At 45.5% G+C, this 23541-nt stretch overlaps 2 protein-coding genes across 2 annotated transcripts; both read left to right on the top strand.

Moving 5' to 3' along the window:
• Nucleotides 1-294: 294 nt before the first annotated feature.
• Nucleotides 295-5825, top strand: tbl2 (transducin beta like 2). Its single transcript, XM_068744816.1, has 7 exons — nt 295-477; nt 2018-2139; nt 2242-2426; nt 2856-3007; nt 4060-4186; nt 4937-5089; nt 5266-5825. The coding sequence occupies exons 1-7, from the start codon at nt 351-353 to the stop codon at nt 5723-5725; spliced, it is 1326 nt and encodes a 441-aa protein (XP_068600917.1). The 5' UTR covers nt 295-350; the 3' UTR covers nt 5726-5825.
• A 911-nt stretch (nt 5826-6736) lies between these two features.
• Nucleotides 6737-21356, top strand: mybbp1a (MYB binding protein (P160) 1a). The gene is made up of 27 exons (XM_068744539.1): nt 6737-6913; nt 7627-7722; nt 8632-8715; nt 8797-8871; nt 9081-9188; nt 9829-10019; nt 10112-10279; nt 10375-10492; nt 10643-10932; nt 11018-11128; nt 11217-11342; nt 11874-12086; nt 12302-12410; nt 12557-12647; nt 13451-13614; nt 13711-13812; nt 13953-14099; nt 14846-15019; nt 15109-15266; nt 15922-16056; nt 17097-17196; nt 17727-17858; nt 17934-18002; nt 18636-18749; nt 19788-19889; nt 20496-20620; nt 20842-21356. Exons 1-27 carry the CDS (start codon nt 6737-6739, stop codon nt 21167-21169), a joined length of 3807 nt encoding a protein of 1268 aa, XP_068600640.1. The 3' UTR covers nt 21170-21356.
• Nucleotides 21357-23541: the final 2185 nt, after the last annotated feature.

The following is a 23541-nucleotide window of genomic DNA, read 5'->3' as shown; positions in this document are numbered from 1 at the left end:
CATATTAAGATTAGCTTTTATTGTCATGTTTCACACTTTTTACACTGCAAACACACGACAAAATTCGATTTACACCCTCCTGGTACAACGGCCCCTTGAAACAACCACACACATCATGCATATGATTGCTGCACCTGGAGGGAGCAATTGGGGGGGGGGGGGGGGGGGTCTGCGCGCTTTTCCTAGTTTAGTTTTGTAGACAGTTTGACCTCCCGTCCTCGAGGTGGCGCTCATGGAAGTGAAGAAAAGACGACGTTGCCTCTGACGCATGCGCAGTGCTCCGGCAGTGGGACCCAGCAGAGCAGACGCTAACGCTGGGGGAGGACGTGGCAGGGGAGAGCGCTTTTATCATGGAACTGGCCGCGCTGGTCGCACTGACCGCGTTACTGGGAGCACTGGTCGTGCTGGTCGGGCTGGCGCTGGGCAGACGGAAAGAAGAGCTGCGAGAAGAAGCGGAGCAGGAAGCGGAGCTAGCCGGTAAGAGCCACACGAGCTAACGCGATGCTACCTGTAGCGATGAGTCACCAGTCCGGTCCAGCGGCGTCGACTTTGAGTTACTTTGACCAGTCGTTACTTTGAAAGAGCAGTGGGAAGAGTTTTTTCTCATTAAATATGTTCGCAGCAAAAATATGATATCTTGTTGTATACTTATAGCATACTGTTATATACTTGCTTTGTTCCCTACAATCAAATCACGCAGGTACTAATGAGAATGTTTCGATGCAACTTTCTGCGGTTTCAGCGCAAAAAGGCTGTTTATTTCTGACTTCTGCAGTCTCAATGCTGTTCAAAAACTCCGAATGTTGTCTCTAACAAAACAGCAGACGTCGTGGAGAAACCTTCAACCTCAACCTTCGTAGACTAAATTAGTCCAGACCGACCCGGAAAAAGGGGATCCAGCAGCTCAGAGACATCCTGATCAGACCCAGGATCAGTTCTGTGGCATCACAGAAGAAGGAAGAGAGAAGCTGATGCTGATGGGGACCCCCCCCCCCCCCCCCCCCCCCCACAGAGCGATGCCCTGGGGGGGGGCTCCTTTGCTTCCCCGATCCACTGGAAATCTGCAGCCAACTGAGGGTCAACTGGATTCTTGAAGAAAATATCTCAGTGAGGAAGACGAAGCTAGCTTGGACGTCATTGGATGTTCCAAAAGGATGAAGAGCCCGAGCAGACCTCTGAGTCCACCGAGTCCCGGATTGTTCCGAAGGCCGACCGACACAGTCGTCTGACTGGTATCCATAGAAACCAGGAAATATTCCAGAACTGGTGGCCTTCGGCCATGAGGAATGGAATTTAGATTCCACGGCAACGCTGCTAGAAACTGGTGTCTGGATCTGAATCATGTCGGGAGTAGTACTGTCGAGTATTAAGTACTCGACAGTCGTGATATTAACTAACGTTGAGACTGCAGTAAAAGCAGAATTTTGTTTTCTGTTTGGAAGAACACGGTTTTGCCCATTTAACTTGTCCTTGCCGTCGGTAGTCCCGTGTTGGTTTGAATAGTTAAACCTCCGGATGTACAATCTTTCTGCTAATGCAGCTAAATGGAGGAGATATGTTTACGGCCATTTGAACCCGGAACTCGCAAATCCTTTCATTTTTGGCCAAACTCTAAATACATGATCATCGATGTGTTTTCCCTTTTTAGTTAATGATAAATATTATAACTAATATTTTATTGTGTCTGCATCTTAAAAATGATTTCATAGATACTTTCTGAAAACACGGACACCTGTAAATGTTGCGTATATTACATGGCGTTATGTCGGCCCTTTTTATTTGTCAGTATATGGATTTACACTGATTTGGTTTTGTTGTTTAACAGTATATTTGGGTGTCTAGATGCATCGATTAATACGTGTTTATTTCATGAATAATGTTAAACCTGAGGATTATGCCTTTTCTAAACGGCCGGTGATTCCGTTGTGGTGAGCAGTGCAGACTAGTCCTGTTTAAACGCTCTTCCGCAGTGCCCTTCACCGTGACCTTCAACGTGCCCTGTGTGTTTGTCTCTCAGCTGAAGGCAGCGCCGTGAAGGGCCCATCAGCCAAGAGACCCAAGCAGGAGAAGCAGCGCAGCCGGAAGGAGAAAGCTCCGCAGCACACGTTCAGCCATCCGCTGCTGGCCGCCTCTCTGAAGGTAGACGTGGATCCGTCTGGAGAACGCCCGAAGCGTCGCTCGGCCGTGTGGTTCCTCCCGCGCGACAAATGATCTGTGTGTTTGTCTCCGCGTGTTCTTCAGGGTCACAGCGGGAATGTGACGTGCCTTGATTTCAGCAGCAACGGGAAGTACTTGGCATCGTGTGCCGACGACCGAACCGTCCGTCTCTGGAGCACCAAAGACTTCCTGGATCGGGAGCACAAATGTTTGAGGGCCAACGTGGAGCTGGACGACGCCACGCTCGTCCGTTTCAGCCCGGACTCCAGGTCTCCTGTCCTCCTGAGCTCTCACTGTCCCTCGCTGACACGAATCTGTCTTCCGTCATCGTAATCGTAACCGTTTAAAGACCTGAAGCTGACCTTTCTAGACGAGAACCTAGAAACACGACTGAAACTTGAACGACATAGCTATTTATTTATAAATGAATTTTTAAGCGCACCAGAAAAGGATGTAGCCAGAAGAGGAGGGTTACGCTATTGTTGGCAGCAATCACCATTTTGTTTTGGAGAGATCTGTGAGAGTTTGGTTCAGTGATGTCATTAAAACAGAGAGAGGTACATCCAAGAAGCCGGAGTCACGGCGTCCTTTTCTTTAACGATAATTAGCTGTCTCACTTTATCGGCTAATTATTTCAATGCTTTATTGTGTCCAACGAAAGACAGGTGAGAGTAAATCCTGCTCCCTTTCCGCTGCAGGGCCTTTATCACCTGGCTGGCGAATGGAGACACCATTCGAATCTTCAAAATGACGAAGAAGGAGGACGGCACGTTAATGTTCAAAGCCGCCCCGGACGACTTTCCAGTCCGGCACAAGGCCGCCATCCTCAACGTCGGCATCGCGGAGACGGGTACAGAGAACACGCCGTGGCGCCGCTACCCGTGAATGTGTTCTTTCCTCTGTGTTCATATTGTACCTTCAGCACGGTGGCGCAGTGGTTAGCGCCGTTGCCTCACAGCAAGAAGATCGCAGGTTCAAATCCAATTTGCGGCTTTTCTGTGTAGAGTTTTCTTGTTCTCCCCGTGTCTGTGGTGGGTTCTGTCTCGGTTCTCCGGGTTCCTCCCACAATGAAAAACATGGAACTTAGGTCCAGGTTGTTATTGTAAAATATAATTAATTCTCAATTGACTTACCTGGTTAAATAAAAACTGCTGATTTTAGTAAAGATCTTTTTATGTGATGGAATAAAGTTTAATGCAGTATTCAAAAATTTTACAAAAACATGCTTATAAATTATTCAACAAAAGTAATTTTAAATGCTGATGATGGAATCGCCCGCCTTGGAGGATGTTCCTTCTGTTCACAGATATAGCACAAAATTAAAGTCGTTCCAAATGGCAACTTTCTGGCTCTAAGAAACACTAAAAGAAGCCGAGAACATACATCGTAGTCGATAACAATAGCTTTTTTTAGCTCAAGCAGAGGGGAAACAATTCTGAGGAAAACATTATGGCATCAAGGGAAAATAATAATAGACCTGGAAAAGCATTCAGAGGGCGCAGACCTCTGCCAAGCAGCTCATTCCCCTCATAATTAGATTTACACCGTCCACATGGTGATCTGGATCATCACCAAAAGGTTCTAAGTTGTTCTTGGTATCTTTATACACCAACCATGAAAAGTGAGTTGGAGTTTTCGGTTAAAGTTAGATCTGGACTATTTGCAGGCCTTGAGATTGACCTTGTGCGTCTTTCTGCAAGGGACGTTTTCACAGTTCTAGCAAGATGCATTATCATTCTGAAAAATTATATCATACCCAAACATCCTTTTAATTGATGGAATTAAATCGGTGCATTTGCGTGGGCACATTTTCAGAACGTTTCGGTCCGTTTGGGCTTTCTTAAACTTGTGTGAAAGGCAGCCGATGTGGGGATGAGCTCATTTTGTTTTTCTCGTTTATAGGGAAGTACATCATGAGTGCCTCCAGTGACACCAGCATCCATATCTGGGACCTGAAAGGAGAGTTGCTGGCCTCCATCAACACCAACCAGATTACCAATTCATATGCTGCCATCTCTCCATGCGGCAGGTCAGGACCCTCCTCTTCATCACTGCAAACCTTCCACAGCAGCTGTGAAACAGGGGAACTGTACTCTTACCACGGATCCACAAGAAACTGGAAACCGTGGAATATAAAATCAAGCGTAACATCAGGGAGCGCTGGGAAAAGCCTGCCTAAACAGGAAACATAAAGCCTTTCTTGAAAGCATCCAGTGGAGCCCTCTGATGGTCGGGGATGGAGTTTCAAATGCGTGGGGCAAGGGGAAAATCAATTATTTTGACTTTTCTTAAGAAAACTGAGCAAAAGAGAAGGAAAAAAACCCAGAACAGTTACTCAGTCATGTTCCGGAGGGGAGTAACCCTTCCCTCCCCCCCGACACCGCGACCAAAACGGTATGGGAATGGTACGGAATTGCGTTAAATGAACTTTTATTCTGCTTTTTTTCATACTATTTACACTTTTATGTGTTATCTGTAGTTTAGATACATGTAGTTACACATTAATAACTGTACACATGGAATGAATTGTTTCCATTATTCCTTACGGGAAATATAGTCAAACAAATCGGTTTCCGAACAGTATTACGGATTATGTTCCGTAATGCTAAACGTACTCCGGTTCTCGAAAATTACGTTCGAGAACCGATGTTCCACTGTAGTTTGTTAAACTTTTAAACACTGAGGGCGTGTTCGCTAGAAGAGCAGGCATTGATGACGGTGACAGATCTTCACCTCCGTTGGGTGGAGCTAACGGCGGGCTCTGTTTGTCTGTGCGCAGGTTCGTGGCTTCGTGTGGCTTCACCCCTGACGTGAAAGTGTGGGAGGTTTGCTTCGGGAAAGGAGGAGAATTCAAAGAGGTGGCGCGAGCTTTCGATTTAAAGGGCCACTCCGCTGGAGTTCACGCGTTTGCCTTTTCCAATGACGCTCACAGGTAAAGGAAGACTCCTCCCAGCGCCACGGCAAACGCGTGGCACATGTAGCGTAGCATGTCGGATTGGTTCCTTCCTGAGCGTAAAGTGGAAAGATTGCTTAAAAACAGGCGCTGATAGCCTTTAATGCACAATAATTTAGCATAATCCGAATTTTAACGTTCCGTTTATTCGTCAGAATGGTGACGGTCTCCAAAGACGGTACGTGGAAGCTCTGGAATACCGATGTGGAGTACAAGAAGCAGCAGGATCCCTACCTGCTGAGGACAGTCCCCTGCGGATCGTCGGAAGGTAGCCGGGTGGCCTTGTCTCCCGACGGCAGGGTTGTGGCTATCAGCGATGGCTCGAGCGTGGCGATGTACAACGCAGCCAACGGCGAGCTGGAGGAGGAGCTACACGGCGTCCACCACGGAAAGATCACCGACCTTAGATTCGACGTTAACGGCCGCTTCTTGGCGTGCAGCGGCGACAAGGCCATCCGAGTGTTCCATAACACCCCGGGCTACCGGGCGGCCATCAGAGACATGGAAGACATGCTGAAGAAGGCCCAGAACGAGGGCATGAAGCAGAGACTGAAGCAGCAGATCACGGAGGCTCAGACGGCCCTGGACTCTGTCCTGGGCTCTTTCATAGAGTGAAGCTACGATCCGATCAGACTGTTGATTATTGTTTTTTTTTTTGGAGCCTTTGACTCTGCTCAAAGAATCATGGGACTTGCATGCAGGTTTAATAAATCTTTTTATGCAAAAATGAAACGGTTTGTTGCCGGATGCTTTTCTTTCGGTCTGCATGTTCCAGTGAGAAGCTCGTGATTTCAGCTGTGTTTCTGCACGACACTCAAACCTGTGCCCATGATTTACAAGGGTGGGCTGCTAGGAAAACCTTTTTTTTAATTTGGTGGCTCAAGATTGGATCTAATTGGCTCTTTACCGAATTGCACACACTCGTATATTAACTCTTTAATTATACCAGAATGTTTCATCCCAATCTGTGCATTATTCCCTGGGAAATTGAAGACAATGGTTAAAAAGAAAATGCTTTAACTCGCAAAAGTTAAAGTAAAACCCCCCAAAAAATATCCTGGACGAGCCCCTTTCTCCACGTCTAAGTTTATGTCCGTTTGTGGAAGGGACTAATTTTCTTTACCAGTAGAGGGCAGCATCAGTGCGCCTCGTTACATACAGCTCATAAAAATCTACTCTACAGTAGAAAAAGAAGAAAAAGCTGAGGAATTGACCCGGAAGTATTCCTTTTTTTTCTTTTTTTATAGAGCAAATTAAAATACAGGTTTTCATTTAGGATAACAAATATAGAAACACAATGTACAGATACCATGGGGATATCTAACCACAAGTACAACCAGAAATAAATACAAAAAGCTTCATTCAAATACTGTACATTACAAAATTTTGGCATGTTATGTAATTTGCTATTTCTCCATTTCGCACAGTGAATATGATATTTACCCAGTAACACTATTATGTTTATTATATCTGAAACAGATGGGGCCAAATTATCCACATAAAAATATTATATGACGTAATTCCAAACACGGAACATCATTACCCGGAAGTATTGACCCGGAAGTATTCCCGGGTTTAAGGCACGTTTTCCTCCAGCATGGCCAGTAGTAGCTGCTGTGTGCGGGGATGTCTGCAGAGATGGTAGAGCTCCCGGTTAACGCAGCGGAGCCGGCCCGCTCGGCGGGGGTCCTTCAACAGAACCGGGTCTTTCTGGACTTTTTCTGGGACTTGGCCAAACCGGATCAGGATGTCCGACTGAAGGCGATAGAGGACCTCATCCAGTACCTGAAGACCAACAACGAGGTGAGGCAGACTAGTACAAACAGGCAGACTACAGCAAAGTAATAAGTAGAGCAAAGTACAGCAGAGACGATGGCGATAATTAATGGTTCGTGTTAGTCGCACTTTTAATGTATTATTTGAGTATACGCAGCAAAACTTCTCCGTAATAACCAATGGAAACTATGAATATTGTATTAAAGGATTTGTCACGTGGCGACACATCAATAAAAGTACTCATGATGTCAGACGGCAAAACGGATATTTATTACTGTAATCCATTAGTGCGTCATAATTTGCGAACTTGTGTGAAAAATGAAAAGTGCAGTACAATGTCATCTGTTACCTTTAGGTTACAGAAGAGTTGCATAGTGTACAATACTGTGTAGTACTAGTATCTGTATATTGTGTTATTTGTTACAGAACAAATACTGTGTACTAGTATCTGTATATTGTGTCATTTGTTACGCAACCAATACTGTGTACTAGAATCTGTGTTTTGTGTCGTTGATGTTACAGAACCAATACTGTGTACTAGTATCTGTATATTGTGTATTGTGTCGTTGATGGTCCAGGACCAATACTGTGTACTAGTATCTGTATCTGTATACTGTGTACTAGTATCTGTGTATTATGTCGTTGGTGTTACAGAACCAATACTGTGTGCTAGTATCTGTATATTGTGTACTAGTATCTGTATATTGTGTATTATGTCGTTGCTGCTGTCTGTATTACAGGCAGATGAGCTGGAATACACATTTAAAAGGCTGGTGGACGGTCTGGCTCACACACGGGATGCTGCAAGGCCTGGCTTCAGCCTGGCACTGGGACAGGTGAGTGTTACCCTCGGCTTCATCAAGACCATAAAAGACAATATCCTCCTGGGACCCAGTTAGCATGTCCACTACAGAGGACATGCTAACTTTGTCCCAGGAGGAAATATACCGGAGATCGAACAGATGCAACAAAAATCAGTCGTACTACGATAGAATGGGACAGATGAAGATGATGATGATGAATATATTAGATAGAATGTTTGAGTACAAGTACAGTCAAACATCCTGTCTAAGAGGAGCATTTCAAAAAAGCCCTTGCGGTGTGTGAATGAATGAATATATTTATTAGATAGAATGTTAGAGTACAAGTACAGTCAAACAGTAGCATGTATTACAGTACAAGTACAGTCAAACATCCTGTCTAAGAGGAGCATTTCAAAAAAGCCCTTGCGGTCTTGTTTCCGTTGAGAGTCCTAAGTACATAAATCATCGACATTTACCAATACAAATAAAACTAATATTAAATTACTCAATTGATGCAAAATAACAAATTAAAGATGGTAAAACCAATTTAAACTAATCTCAACAATAATTACTTATTCATTTTATGCACACTTCTATTAGAATGTGTCATAAATGATGCATCGATTTCACCTTTTAGAGTAAACTACCTACCGGTACGTGGTAAATTCGGTCAACTCAAAAGTCTCTCAGGACTTTCTACCACATCTTGTTGTCTTTGCCAGTAACTCGACTAACTCGTGTTTCTGCACAGATTAACCAGATACGTCGTGTTGATTACTGATCTTTAGCGGTGTCGGTTGTCTGTCAGACAGGAGTGCCATTGACTGTTGTTGACTTATCCATTTCTAATTTATTTAATTAAGTTGTATTTCAGGGAAATTGTGTTCTGGGATGAGCTTTGATGCACCAGCTTGAGCAGGACGTGATTTATTGGTTTTTCAGGTCCTCAGTGCTTTTGAAGACGTCTCTTTGCAGAATCTCCTCGACAGAATCAAGGAAAAGCACAATTTGCAGACGACCAAAAAGGTGAGTGTTGCCGTTTTTCTTCCTTTTGGGCTCCAGCAGCTTTATGAATGGGCTCTGTGATATCATCTCCTTGTTTTTCAGAAACTGGTCAGAAATGCTTTATTTGGAAACCTGTTTGGGGTCCTCGCCCTTCACCAGTCCGGCCGCCTCCCTAAAGTACGTAGCCTCCACATAATTCTTTAAGAGACAGCGAAAGCCTTATTCATCTCTTGGGAAGGCTCCGTAAGGGAAATTAGGGCAATGCATGGAAAGGAACAGGCAGACTCTCACCTTTACCTTTCCTCTGGAGTGAAGTTCTTGTTGGTTGTTCCACCTGTGGATGCTGCAGATTCGTTATCTCTGGTCCTTGTGTCTGGTTTCTGAAGGAGCCGCAGGTGGTGTTGGGATGCGTGCAGCTCCTCCAGAGCCTCACCCAGCACAGGCAGCACCTGAAGGACCTTCCCACCAAGACCATGATGGACATCCTGAATGAGGTGGCAACTGCGGCTCGGCTGCACCTTCACCCCTACGGAGCCACGTGCACACATTTACATCCGGCGAGGAGGTCGTGTTTTTTGCCGGCGTTAGACTGTTGGCGAAAAGTCACAGATGGATCTAGATTACATCTTAGATGATTATTCTGGATCACTTTGAAATTTCACTCTTGCAGAAGAATCCACCGTTACCCAAAGTGTGTTTTTTGTGAATAATAATTATATAAATGTAAATCCGATTGCTAAAGGTTTGTTTTCATGGTTAAGGAATCTAAAAATAAAGATAAAATAAATGTAGGACAATAATTTTAGGTGTAAATCACAATATAGCGAGACTGAGATCGAATGCTTTTTAAATTAATTACAGGGGGTCGTCGACTTACGCCAACAATTTGTTCCGAGGGTTTTGGCATATGCCGTAAATATATTATGCTGTGTCATGATATGGAAAATATCGGAGTAGGAAGAGACTATTTCCTCTCGGTAGACATCGCGGGTGAGACGGCAGAAACTGTCGCACACTCGATTCGTTCGCTGGCATTCCGGAATGTCCTAAAAACACCTCGTAAAACGGGCACAAATCAACAACAGCCGAGCGCGGACATAACATCAAACATCAAACTTGTGTCCCGTCTGTCAGATCCCTGAGGAAGTGTTTGAGGAGGTGCTGCTTAGTGCCCTGCAGACTGACCTGGCATCAGCCTTCAGGACTCCAGAGCAGCTGCAGCTGCTGCTGGTGGCGCTGCAGCGCTTCCCACATTCCCTCAAACCCAAGAAACTCAAAAAGCTCCTGGGCTCCTCGACCATCATTAATGCCGACAACATCCCCAAGTAGGAACGCTGCGATCGCCGTTATTTGATTTAGACATATGGACTGTTGTGTTCCTCCTAACCCCCCCCCGCCCGCCCCCCGCCTCCGGCAGGTTGACGGAGGTGTTGAAGACGGCGGCCGGGTCTGTGAAGAAGGAGCATGTCCTCCCTGGGGTGGCGCTGGACCTCCTGAAGCTCTCCTTGAAGGAAGACAGCTTCCAGCTCTTCTGGGATAAGGGCATCCTCGGCAGCATGTTGAAGGAGCACCCGGGGCCACTACAGTGAGTAAAGTAAACGCTGCCCCCCCCCCGCTGTTTACCTGTAGCTCCTGTGGCTTCATTAATGAAAGGTGCCCGTCTTTGCCGTTTGCGTCCAGCTACATGAGCTTCCGTCTGCTGGGCAGCGCCCTGCCTCTCCTGTCTCTGGCCCAGCTGAAGGAGGTGCTGTCTGGACAGGTGATGGCCTTCTATGGGGAACACGTGGTGTCCGCTCAGGTGAGGGATCCCACCTGGTGTCGACTGGAAGCGTCTCTTTACATAAACGCTAAATGTACCTGACGGCATCATGAAAAAGTAAAAAGAGGAGGAGCTAAAGGACTTTAACTTCCGGCTCTCCAAATGGATTTTGACCTCGCCTTTTCCCAGAAACCAGACCGCTTCAAACTGGCCCCAGAGATGGACGCCTACGTGTCGGACTTCCTGCAAGGCTGCCAGGACGCAGACAAACAGCTGGCAGTGATGGTGGGCTTCTCCTCGCTGACCAACCAGGGCTACCCTGTGGTGCCGTCGGTGTGGAGGGTGGTGCAGCACCTTCAGCCCGCGGCTCTCCGGCACTACGTCGACTGGTTGAAGACGACGTTCTTGAGCCCGGAGCTGGACAAGCTGCTGGACTTCAACACTCGCAAGCAGAGGGACAATCAAGAGGGACAGGAGCAGTGAGTGTCTCCGGTCTTTTCTGACCTAAGCGACCCTGAACGGGAAGAGACTGATACAAAAACTGGATTCTGTGTCTGTCCTTAGGAAGGAGAGCCCCATATTCCGCTTGAGGAAGTGGATCGTTGCTCGCCTCGCCTCCCTTATCGATAACCACCAAGTGAAGAGGCGGGAGGATCTCATCATGGACGTAGCCAGGTGAGACATTTGTCCACTTGAGCGACGTCAAGACCGTCAGCGTTCGATGGAGAGCAGACCAACAGTCGGTGTCGTGATTCCGTTCCAGGTTTGTCTTCTTCCACGCTTTCTTCACTGCCAAGAAAGCCTCAGCGGACATCCCGGAGATGTCGGGGAAGCTTTCCGTCCCTCTGGATGACAGAACCAGAGGAGTGCTGGTCAATTCCTTCTTTGGGTGAGACGAATCTTCTGATGAATAAAGTGTCGGGAGGACATTAGATTGGAGGCTGGTGTGAGGGTGTTGTCGGGGTTATGACCCTTTAGAGATTCTAAAGGTCCGTCCCACCGATGGCTTGAATGGAGTTCAACGTTTGAAAACGTGCTAATATCACACCTCTGCCTCCAAATCCTCTGATTGGTCAGTTTGCTTTCGCACCACAGAGCGCCAGGGCTTAACCTTAGACTCTGACTTTTGGTCTTTTTTTTTTTTGTTTTTTTTTTAAAGAAATTAATCGTTTTTAACATATAAAGGCATCAAATTATACAAGAACATGAAGTGGCCCCTCTCATTGTTATATATTCCCTTGATTTGTCAATCTCCTGTCTTTGTGGTGTTAAACCCAGTTCTCTCATGACACAAATACTTCTTGTTTATGATTGACATGCTGTTGGCATATGCCCCCCCCCCCAAGCAAGCCAAATGAATGCTAAACATGGAATCAAAGTAATGTTCAGGAGTCTTGTGTCCACCGCTGTCCTCCTCCAGACTCCTCCTGTCCATGCATCACTTGCGTTTGACGGAAGACTCTGCTGAAGATGCAGATGCAGCTTTAAACCAAAAGCGGGCGTTTGGTGTTACGGCTGATGGGACCATGTGGATCCACCACCTGGCCCAGTACGCCCAAGTCCTGCTTGACCACCCGAAGCAGGCCCAGAGCAGCCAGCCCTTCAGCCCGGAGCAGAGACAGGCCTGGGACAGGTAAGACCACGGACTTTCCTCTGAGCTTGGCTCGTGTGATCCCAGATCAAGATGGCAGGGTCGACTTTAGTTCTTCCTTCCAATGTTTGTTTGGCTGTTTTACAAGCTGCAGGTTGAAAGGGTTAAAAGGATTTGAAGGTAGTTTGTTGGTTTTTCAATGAGACAACAGACACCAGGGTCTCCTTCTAAACGAGGACATGTGTGCGTTCCTACAGCATGATGGCGTCCGTGGCAAACCTGAAGAAGAAATCTAAGAAAGGGCCGTCTGATGAGAACGCGGCCTTCCAGCAGCTCTTCCTATTGGTCGGCATGCATCTCTTCAAGGTGCGGCACGCTGGCGCAGAAGTGGCCCCGCTGCTTCTTACAGCCTTGAATATTGATTTGATTGTTAAATCTCCAATCACAAGTACTCCCATCTTCTTGCTGATGAATTGACGGTGTGAACTGGTGTAAACGTTTATCTCCTGAAGGCCCCGGATGAGCTGCTGGACATCATGAGGGACTTGCAGAGCTGCATGGACCGAGCTCAGGAGAAGGGCAAGAAGAAAAAGAAGACGAGAGGTGAGCAGCTTCCACCTGGCTTCTAATGTTACACTGGATTTAGACATTTTACACCTCTACATAACAGATGATGCTTCAATTCTTATTTCATTCTCTCAAAACACTAGATATAGTATTTTATAAACTTGACTGTTCTATTTTACAGCTGCTGGGTGATGTTGAAATTCCTGAGCAGCTGTTAACTAGACTTGGTGAAGCAAACCAGCTTTAGATAATTTAGCAGATCATCTTTTTTGTTGTTGCATATTGATACCAGGCAAAAACAAGATTTGACATCAAAGCCAAGTTTGTAGAATATTCAAAAAAGAACAATTCAAATTGATCAATTCTGTGAGTCATCTAAATCTGTTGAGAATATATATATATATATATTTAGAGGGGTTTAGATATATATTATTTAAATCCTATTTATTGTCAACTACATTTTGCAACGCGTGTTCCACGAGGAATATTACATAACTTTAGCGCCTTTGTTCACAGATCGGCGAATATAAAACAATTTAGAATTTAGAGAATGCTCGTAGAATTTCACTTCACAAATTTACAGCAAGAACATCAGAAGGAATTAAAGGGGAAGGCAGCGCAGACCCTGGTGCAAAGAGGAAGTAACAAACTAGGAGTAAGAATCGAGAACTGACTTTAGTCTAAATCTGAATGTAAATTCTAGCTGGAAAACAATTCTTGAGCTGAAGAGCGACGTCGTCTTAAGGGAAGAGTCCGAAGCACTGGAGAAAAGCAGCGACTGAATATATTTTCACCGTTTCATTAATAATGTTGCCTTTCGTGCCTTTTCTTCCCTGCAGCCACGGAGAAGCAGGAGGCGGAGCCTGATTGGGTGGAGGTGATGGTGGACATCTTGTTATCTCTGCTGTCCCAGCCAAGCAGGCACATTAGACAAGTCTGCAAAACGGTCTTCTCCTCCATCTGCCCCCACGTCACTGCCCCGGCCCTCACCGCCATCTTGGATGTGAGTAGCGTTCGTGGTGGACACAGTTAGTCATCGTAACTGGGAGCGCCTGGCTGAGACCATGCTTACGATTGGTTGGTCGTTGGACTCTTGCAGGTTCTCGACCCAGCAAAGGAGGACGAAGAGGACGGAGCTGTGGTCGTCACTGACGACTACAAAAGCCAGAAGAAACCGAGGGAAGATGACGAGGAGATGGAGGTCCGTTTGTCTGATGAAGATTGTCTGTTTGCTGATTCTACTTCATAAATAGATCTTTGCTGTCAGTCGTACTGAAATGCTAAAATAAGTGGTTATGGTTCTGCCAGGATGACGATTCTGACCAGGGGGAGGAGGAGGAGGAGGAGGAGGGGGAGGAGGATGATGATGATGATGATGACGATGATGACGACGATGATGATGATGATAAAGCTATGGAGGAGGAGGAACCAGTGGACCAAAATTTCCGTTTGGAGATGATGAAGGTCCTGCAGCAGCAGAATGCTCTGGTGGGATTTCAGGATATTTGCATGTCTTGATTTCAGTGGTTTTTGTGTTGATTTACAGATTTGAGCTTTCTAAGCCGTTAAAGGACGATTCCAGCCTGGGTGAACATTGTTCCTGCTATGTTAGCGCTGTAATTAGCAGCATGTTAGCCTGTGTGCGGCATCGGACCCTTACAGGAGTAACCATCGGCCCTTCAGTATATAATGTATCTATAACTATGGTTATTGTGGCGACTGTCTTCGGACTGGGGTTTATTTTCAATTTTTTGGTGGGAGAATCGTAGAGGTTTATGAACTTGACAAATTGATTCTTCATTGAATGAATAGAAAATCCGTTTTAGTTTTTTTGCTACTGTTGGTATTTGCTTATCCTCACGGTATGAAACACACCACAATTGTCTTTCTTAAAAAGTGCATCATTCATGAATGAATTCTTTTGAATTGCTGCCCGCTGTCTTTATTTTGACGTGTTGGCCAATGAATAATGAAGACGGGCTCACAGAAACGGATTGATCTGCCAAACTCCTTTTGTTTAGTTTATGCACCGTGGTGCTCCACGTTCTCTGAACTAATAGGATGATTGTCTGGTCCGTAGTTCAGCTCGGGGTCCGGCGGCTGCCAGGATTTGTTCAGTTGTGTCTGTTGGAATCCAGTTTTTTTTTATTTATTTTTTTTTACTTCAGTTTGTGTGTCAGCTTTCGGTCAGCAGCTTTGTGTTGATGCCCTCTGTTGTGCCGCACCATAACCAGGGCACGGAAGACGATGGCAGCAGTGACGAAGACCTGGACGATGAAGCCATGATGGAACTGGATAAGGGCTTGGCAGCGCTCTTCTCAGAGCAGAAGAAGAAGAACCTGGCCAAGAAGGAAGAGAGAACAAAGCTACAGAAAGAAAAGACGCTGGTTCGAGATTTTAAGATCAAGGTAACTCATCGTCCTGTGAAGACGTTCTGAAGCACCTCCCAAGTTTCGCTCCGTGCCTCTCGCTTACTCAGCCTTTGCTTGCGTTGTAGGTGCTGGACCTGGTGGAGGTGTTTGTGTCCAGGCAGGCTGGCAGTCCTCTCGTGCTGGGCTTGGTGGAGCCTTTGCTCGCCATCATCGACAGAGGAATGCGCTCCGACAGCAACCAGCAGGAGCAGGACTTTCTCCGCCGGGCTGCGCATATCTTCAGGTGACGAACCTTACCGGAGGGCCGAGGTGACCCGCAGCCTCCAATTCGGTTTCCTCATCATTTTATCTGATTGTTGTATCCCTGCCTATTGAACGGTCCATATTCATCAGGCCATGTTGGATGGAAAACGGGCGTTCTTGATTTATCAACGCCACGACTTTATCGCTCTGTTGCTCAGTCCAAAATGTCGTATTTAGTGAAAGCGGCTCCAGAAACTGTCTGACCATTTCTGCCATTCCACACCTGCTTCCTGCTGAAGGGGCTGTGTGAATGCATTATTCATGTTAAATGAATGAGGCTAAGGCTGTGAATGCAATTCTGGACGACGCGGTGGTTCCTACACTGACGCGAGATGTTAGGACCACGCTTTATAGAAAAGCCTTCTGATTTAACAGAGACCCTCCCTTTACCCATCTACGCTGCTTTTTACTAATACGCGAGCCCGACCCCCTGTCCCACAGCCACGATGCTAAATAGACATTAAATTGAGGAGACTCTCATATCTGCGTCCAAATCTTGTGTCTTGGCAGCCGGACACAGATCTTCCATCGGCTGCTGTCAGACTTTGGCTCCAGCCTCCGGGTTTGATGCTGAAGGGGATTATTTATTCATCGTTTGAGTGAACACTCGTGTTTCCTGTTTGCGTGTTTTTCAGGAACCAGCTGTGCAGGTCCAAGGTCTACTGCAGGGCTGTTGATGACAGACAGGGGGAGCTCCACGACCTGCTGGACAAGCTGATGACCAAAAGCCAGAAGCTGTCCGACTCCTCCGTCTGCCTTTACTACTTCAGGTAACAACTTGGTGTTCAGGGACCATTCTAGAAGTCTTCATTTGATCCCATGGGTGGAGAGGAGATCAGTGACACAAGAAAAATAGGTTTTATACTGTGTATATATATATAATTTCACTGGTCAAACCATCCAGGGCTTCGGACTGCATCCTCGTTGTGGTTAGATCAGTCAGTCGTCGAGCTTAGGGTGAACCCGAGGTTCCTTTCATCACCTAACGACAAAATATAGCAGGGAGGGGAGGGATGGATCCAAACATAGATAGTCTGAGTCGGCAGTATTCTCAATGTTATATAAATGAAGACCACAGAGAGCTGAGAGCCACAGTTTGTGTTTCATCCACCAAATGTATTAAAGTCATAACAGTTGAGAAAAATCCTTCGACTTCTTACTGTCAGATGTCTCAACAGAACTGTAGGTCTCTTATTGTTGCGTGCAAAGGCTGCAGCAGTGTCAGGTAGCAGGTGTTGTGGATGACATGTCATAGGTCGGTTATGTTTTTGGCACCGTTTTTTGGTCTGTCTGTTCGTCTATGAGCAGGATTACGAAAAACGGCTTAATAGATCTGGATCAAGCTTTGGAACCCATTTAATTTCGAGAGCGAACTGGGTACCTATCTGGATACACACAGAAAAAGGTCCAATCTCTGCTGTCCGATCACTGATCAAAGATAAAAAGAAAAGAGAATGGTCCTAGTTTATAGTTGCCGTTGGTTACTGTTGCCATTTATAGCCAACAGTACCAGGAAACGGTGGATGGCATGTCATTCATAGATGGATGTTAAATCAGAGCAATCGAAGGTTCTGACAACATGGGTTTAGAAAGAAGGAAACATTTGATTATGATGTGTGTAACACCTTTGTGTACAGTTTTTTTACACAGGTGGAGTTGGACTGTAGATGATGAAATGCTCCATCATTCTAATCCACATCCACATGGAATGAAGCAATGATGCGCTGCACATTTTTAGAGAGTCCAAAAATGTCATTTCTGGTTTTCTGTTTTCTGATGCTTTTGCCGTTTGTTCTTTGTCGTTTTTCAGTGCGTCTCTGTACGTGGTGAAGGTTCTGCGAGGTCCTCCAACTGCTCCACCAGCTGTAATCAAAAGGAAGCGGGGCGCAAACAGACCTACAGAAGATGCCGTATGTTTACACTCACCTGATATACAACCCTAGTTAGAAGAAGGGTTTTATGCACGGGCACACACACACACACACAGCATTTATCCATTCCACTTCAGTCCCTGTGTTTTACTGGGTCAGGAACTAGGTTGGTCCTGAATAACTTGGCCCACTTTTCGCCAGTGTCTCTCTTACAGATTCATTATTCATTTATAATTCATTTTATTGTGGACACATTTTTGGTTCCTGCTCCTTAAAAATCTTTGGTCACGTATAGCCATGCATTTGACTCTTTGGAAGATTGCTATTAAGCTTCTTTTTCGACATTGTGTGAAGCAAACTATGAAGAAAGAAAAAGGAAGTTTCAAAACTTGACACGTGAACTCGCCATAGTGGTAAAAATTGTAATGCTTACACAAATACGGCGGCGTAGCGCAGGCATCCCACAGGGGACTATAGATGTCTCGTTTGCATTGGACACCGCTAGTCGTTTAATTTCTGTAAGGGGAGGCGCGTCTGATCCCCGGTGTTGTTGTTGTTTGTGCACACAGTTGAAGTTCATGGGCAACGTGGATGTGGATCGGGTCACCGCCATCTTCAGCGGCGCTTTGAGCTCCTTCATGAGCAGGAGGAAGAGCCCTCTGACCACTCAGATGTTCACGGACCTGTTCAACAGATTCCCGGTGAGTAGCAGCTACGCATACCCAACGTTGGTTCGGATCACTGACTGATGCAGCTTTTGTCCTTTTGTTTTCCAGGTTTTGTGTGTGAATCTATTGGATGTAACGACACAGTGCATCACATCCGGGGTCAGAGCACACCAGCAGGTAGAGGGTTCAGCCTTTTTTACTGCCTGATGAAAGAGCCACAAAAGAAACTCTGAGATGATTAGCTGCTGATGCAGTATGTGCTTCCACTGAAGCAGGAAAAACGGACGCAGCGCTGCTTTCGACTCGGATTTCTCTTTCATCAGACAACGTGATTCAAGAGGAGATTAGAATCAATGACGTCCCCGGTCTGTCTGAGGGAATGTTCTCTCGTAAACTCTTAGAGTCTCAGGGTGACTAAGATCTGGCAACTCAGTGCAGCTAAATATTGTGCCAGGCTTTTGGATATGCTCATAATGTTTTTCTGTTGGTTCAATTCATGGTTTTTGGTTTTTAATTAATTTGGGAGAAGAGGCAGGAAGCATTTAATGTAGTATAGTATACTGGCTTTAATAGAACATATACTAGCCTTAATAAATAGGCTAGTATAATTTAGTTTATATATAATATACATTTGTATTGAACAAAAGACACAGTATGATGGAATATATTTATCTAAAGCTGCTGTGCTATATATTCTATTAAAGTCTTGTCCTTCCACCTCATCTGCTAGATGTCATTAGCATCATTCATTTTAGTTCCTGCACATGTTAGATTTTGTTTTCATTCGTGTGTGTGTGTGTGTGTGTTTAGGGCCAGGCTTGTGTGCTGGTGTTGCGGGCCATGCAGAACAGGGATGTTCAGAGGCTGCTGAGCGGCACTCCGTGGACCGACCTCTGTGCGAAGGTCACCGATCAGCTGGTAGCGGTAGGTCCGCATGGCTCTACATCACCGTCACGGCTAAGGGTTAACACCGAGCGTGAGCCGCAGCTCCATGGCGGACGGCGTTGTGTGTGATATTCCAGAAGGTTATAGCAGAACAGCATCAAGAACGCAGGTTGCTAACTCGTTGCTCTTCCACCGAACGCCCAGACCTGCACACGGCGCTGCTCTGCCTGCTAATGTCCACAATAACAAAGTACATCCTTGTGTGTTTGGACAGCAGGACATTACACCTGTGGTTTAGGTTTATTTCTGTGCGTACTGTATCGTGATGTCATGTCCGCTGTAACTGCGGTGACGTTTAACCGCCAGCTTTCCTGTAAGGCTTGTGCAGATTTTAATGAAATGGCTCCGGAGGGCTCGGGGGGAAATTGCATCAAGCTGTGCTAAACGGTGATTAGAGCTTAGCAGCACTTTCTGTCTGTGTCTTCAGGACAGCTGAGGGTAAAAGACATGCATACTGGTAATTGCATGCTTGTTATAATTCCTCACCTCTGTACCGCCCCATCCTTTCTTCCTCTGAGATAAATACAGAGCTGCCAAACTACGCTACTTCACTGTCGGATTATTCTTTAAACTCTATTTGCCAAAAAAAATTTTTTTGGGGGTGGTTAATGAGATTAGTGCCGTTTTTCCGAACTGCTCTCTTTTATCAAGCATTGTGAGACCTAAGAGAAAACGGTTTTGTTTTTTTGCTGAATCGCCACTAATTAATTTGCTGAATAACTCAAATTGTGTCGCACAAGCTTTGACATAAGAGGAGGAGCATACTTTATATTGTAAAGCCCTCAGGGGTTCTTAATTTCTTGGCATTTTCTTTGTCGAATCGGGTTTTTCTAGGTTTGTAAGTCCCTTGCGGTTTATTACAAAGAAACTGTTGAACAGGGATTGGTTGACAGGCTGTTTCTGTTAAATGAGCACATTTGAGACGAGGGAGGCCGACGCTTCAACCAGGACACCATTGTTTCCATGGATGCAGACTCACACCCCCCCCCCCCCCCCCCGTTTTCTTCTTCTCTTCAGAGTCTCCATCAGGTCGGTGAAACTGAAAGCAGCGTAGTGAAAGACAAGGTGGTGAAAACCCTGGAGCTCTGTCAGTTCCTGGTCAAGCATGTTCACCAGCAGGTCAGTGTGCAGCTGAGTGTGAGGACGACGAAATACACGGAACAGTCAGTCTGGTTTTTAGTCTAGACCGGACCTGGGCATCGTACGGCCCTTTGGTTGACTCTGACCGGCCCGTGTAAGTTTAATTGGAAATGACAAAATAAACACATTTTCTGATTTTACTTCATGCATGGAGTAAAACTGCATTCAGTCTTTCTTAATGAGCACAAGGACAATATTGTGTCTTTAGGACACTTGGAATCTTCACACAACTTTCCAACAGTATATTAAACTCAAAATGTGTTTTAGAGTGAAAACGTTCACTAATGAGTCACAAATGGTAAAACGTTCACATTTATTTGACCATTGTTTTGAGAAATGTAATTGAATAAATTGTAAGGCAGCCTCAATTTGTCATTGCTTAATTATAACATTCTTACAAGCTTGTCAAAACATTGCTATTTACTGCTTCCTTTATAAAGAAATACAATTAATATTATGCAGAATTGAGTTCATCCTTTTGGCCCGGCCCTCCAGAATATTTTTTGTTTCTCATGTGGCGACATGGAAAAAGTAATTTCCCACCCCTGCCTGGTCTAGACTGTTATTTCCATCTGCACTCTGTAGAAGCTGACTGTGGACCTGGAGCCCCTTCAGAAGGTCCTGCAGTCCCTGACCAGCGCCATCACTTTCAAGAAGACCGGCCAGCTGGAGGACACGTACTGGGCTGTGATGAAACCGTTTGGAGTCGTGTAAGTGGGAGTGGAGTCCACATGCAGGGTTCATGAACGACGGCTCTCAATTTAAACTGAATTTAAAGCCCCTTCTCTTCCTAGTAACACAGATGATTGACTCAAAGGTTTTATGCCGCAGATGGGTCAGTTCAGTCTAACAAACCCAGGATGATGGCTACGGCAGGCCAGGGCCAGGAGCTTATTGTCCTGATCTTGCGCTTTCATTTTCACTTTTACAGGAAACCCAAAGTTGAAAAGACGAAGACTGAGAAGAGCAATGAGCAACCGCAAGTTCCCAAGAAGAAGAAAGGCTTCCTACCAGAAACGAAAAAGCGTAAAAAGCGGCCGAAGCCTGTTTTAGAGCCGGCAGGAGACCAGGCGGCCTGCGTGGCCGAACCAGGTGGAGACAAAGCAAAAGGCAAAAAGAAACGATCGGCTGATGGGAAAACAGATTCGCAGCCCAACCCAGCCAAGAAGAGCAAAACTCAGTCAGAAAGCAACCCAATCAAGAAGACGAAGAAGAAGAAGAAGAAGCCCAACCAGAAGACTGCAGCAGGGAAAAAGTAAAGTGGACACGAGTGCTGAGTGCTAATCAAATTGTAATTTCTTTTTAAAGAGTCTGTTTTCCTTTGTAGTTTGGACAATATGATGTTATGTTAAACATGCTGAACATCAAGTGTAGGAAGTGAATATGTATTTTTTTATTGTGACTGGCAGTGACCTGTAAGTAATAACAATTAAAAAAAGACCTTCCTGGAACTTCAGCACTACTCTGCTTCCATTTTAAAACAACGATTAGCTTTAATAATTCAACAATGATGAGTTGAATGTATTGATAACCTGGGTGAGTTGTACGTTATCACAGCCGAGGTCGGCGGCTCCGGAGAGAAGAGAAGACGCGGCTCTGGATTCCACACACAAGGATCCCGTCACAACCGGGAATGGAAAACCCACTTTCAATATATGGTAGTCTGGAGTCAGTTGGGATTACACTGGATCCGGACTAAACATCTACTCCAAGATGTGATGGGTCCTTCCCTGTCACTGTTCTTGTTCCTTGGTTCCCTGTTCATTGGTTCTGCCAAGTTCCCTAAAACTCCATCCAGCAGGCTTTGAGTAACCCGGCTAATGGACCAGAACTTAACTTGAGCCGAGTAACATTCTTGTTTGGGGGGGGAAAGTCTCTCCCCCCGCCTCTCCACAGAACTTGGAAGTTTTGAGTTTATCAGCTAAGGTTAGCCTTAATTCAGCTGTCATAGATATGATGCAGTGTTCCCCCCAAATGGATTACCGGTACTATACAGGGCAGGAAGCTCCGCAGCCATAAATCTGCTGGATTGTCGGCCAGGCTGCAGCCTCATCCATCAGCTATCTAATCTTAAGACCGCTGCCTCTACCTTGCATCCAACAAACGCGATGCGTTGTTTAGCGTTCCAGTGACTTGAGGAACCTGAAGCGGGTCAAACCGTGTTTAATATTAGAACGTCTTCGTTAGAACCAGGATATGTGGTTGACAGGGAGCCGGAGGGGTATTAGTTTATCGGTCACATCCTAACGCAGAGAGCGCACAGACCTCCGCCAAGCATCTCAGTCCCCCTATGTTGTGATTTACACCAAAAAAAATATGATCCTGCATTTATTTTATCTATATTGTTTAAATTCCTTAACCATAAAAACATACTTTAGTGATTATTCACATTGATATTATTACATCCAGGTTAGGGTCGGGGCTTCGTCCTCCTGGAGCTTGTCTCTACAGCCAGCACTAGTCCGCCCAATAGATCGCACGCATCCAAACAGGCAATATCAGCAGTATCATTTCAACCTAGTGTGTCGCATCGGTTCATACTCAATTAATATGTCAATGTTGCCTTACTTCAGGTAAAGTTTCATCCTAATGTGCAGCATCAATATTTCAATGAGGTGCATTAACGTTCCACTAAACTAAAGTGTCAGTATTCCCTTTGTGACATTTAATTCAGTTGCTGAGTCTGTTTCTTATTTCTTATTCTTATACTTTCTATTTAATTTAATCAAAATTATCAAAATCCACCCCCACCCCCCCCTCCACATTTGTTGAGATATTTCCGTTGTGCTTCCGAAAGAGAGCACAATTACCAACATTACCATCCATAGGACCACAGTGAGGTGAGATGATGTGGGGATGCTGTACCTGCTGCAACGAATCCAATAAACGGATGGTGGTGGTGACAAATCATCTACCTTGAACCGTGACAGCAAGGGCGAGAAGAATATCAGTCCTCTCTTCCGATAACAGTAAACGGTCACTTGTCATGGGAGAGAGGGAAGCAATCTGCTAATGTGACTCAGTGGAATAATAAGCTGTGAGCTGTGAAGTCGAGAGAAAACGTGATGAATGCAGGCGTGATTCCTTCCTTCATCTTCACATTGATCATTCTCATAGATCAATGCTATGGGACATGCTATATATATATATATATTGTCAGACTACGATGCAGTGGAATTAGGAGTGTTCCATATTCAAAATGTTTCTGCACTTGTTTTATTTTTGGCCTGTGGCGTCTTATGCTGCACGGTAGCCGTTTTTGGCAAGCTGCTGGCCGTGTGTTCATTTATTACAATCTCAGACCCACTAATTAGCAAAAAAAACAACTGTTAACTTGCCAGGCTGTGTAAGAAGCTGAATTCTACCACGCTCACACCCCGTTGAGGAAGCCCACATCCACACTCCTATCTCAATCTGTTCCTTCACTAAAAGATTTAAGGGGCCATACACAATATTCACTCATCTTCTTTTCTGCCTATAAAATCATGCTGCATTTATTCTGCACGTAAGAGAAAGGAGAAAGGAAGAAGAACATGTTTAGCGTGTGATTCACAAGGATGATCAATACGATGGATTTCCAACTCGAGGGGGGGCGGGACTGCAGGCGGGGGCCGAGAGCGTTCATCAATAA

The sequence above is a fragment of the Brachionichthys hirsutus genome, chromosome 10 (genome assembly GCF_040956055.1).
Source record: "Brachionichthys hirsutus isolate HB-005 chromosome 10, CSIRO-AGI_Bhir_v1, whole genome shotgun sequence".
Taxonomy (NCBI): Eukaryota; Metazoa; Chordata; class Actinopteri; order Lophiiformes; family Brachionichthyidae; genus Brachionichthys; species Brachionichthys hirsutus.
The sequence above is the reverse complement of the archived record's forward strand: the minus strand, read 5'-3'. Positions and strand labels throughout refer to the sequence as shown.

What these genes read in the sequence shown, in the direction of transcription:
- mybbp1a (XM_068744539.1), top strand. Translation starts at nt 6,737, where the DNA reads ATGTCTGCAGAGATGGTAGAGCTCCCGGTTAACGCAGCGGAGCCGGCC. An exon ending in TCAGCCTGGCACTGGGACAG is followed by an intron (nt 7,723 to 8,631) that starts GTGAGTGTTACC and finishes TTGGTTTTTCAG; the next exon opens with GTCCTCAGTGCTTTTGAAGA. An exon ending in AATCAAGAGGGACAGGAGCA is followed by an intron (nt 10,933 to 11,017) that starts GTGAGTGTCTCC and finishes GTCTGTCCTTAG; the next exon opens with GAAGGAGAGCCCCATATTCC.
- tbl2 (XM_068744816.1), top strand. Translation starts at nt 351, where the DNA reads ATGGAACTGGCCGCGCTGGTCGCACTGACCGCGTTACTGGGAGCACTG. An exon ending in GCAGGAAGCGGAGCTAGCCG is followed by an intron (nt 478 to 2,017) that starts GTAAGAGCCACA and finishes TTTGTCTCTCAG; the next exon opens with CTGAAGGCAGCGCCGTGAAG. An exon ending in TGCTGGCCGCCTCTCTGAAG is followed by an intron (nt 2,140 to 2,241) that starts GTAGACGTGGAT and finishes CGTGTTCTTCAG; the next exon opens with GGTCACAGCGGGAATGTGAC.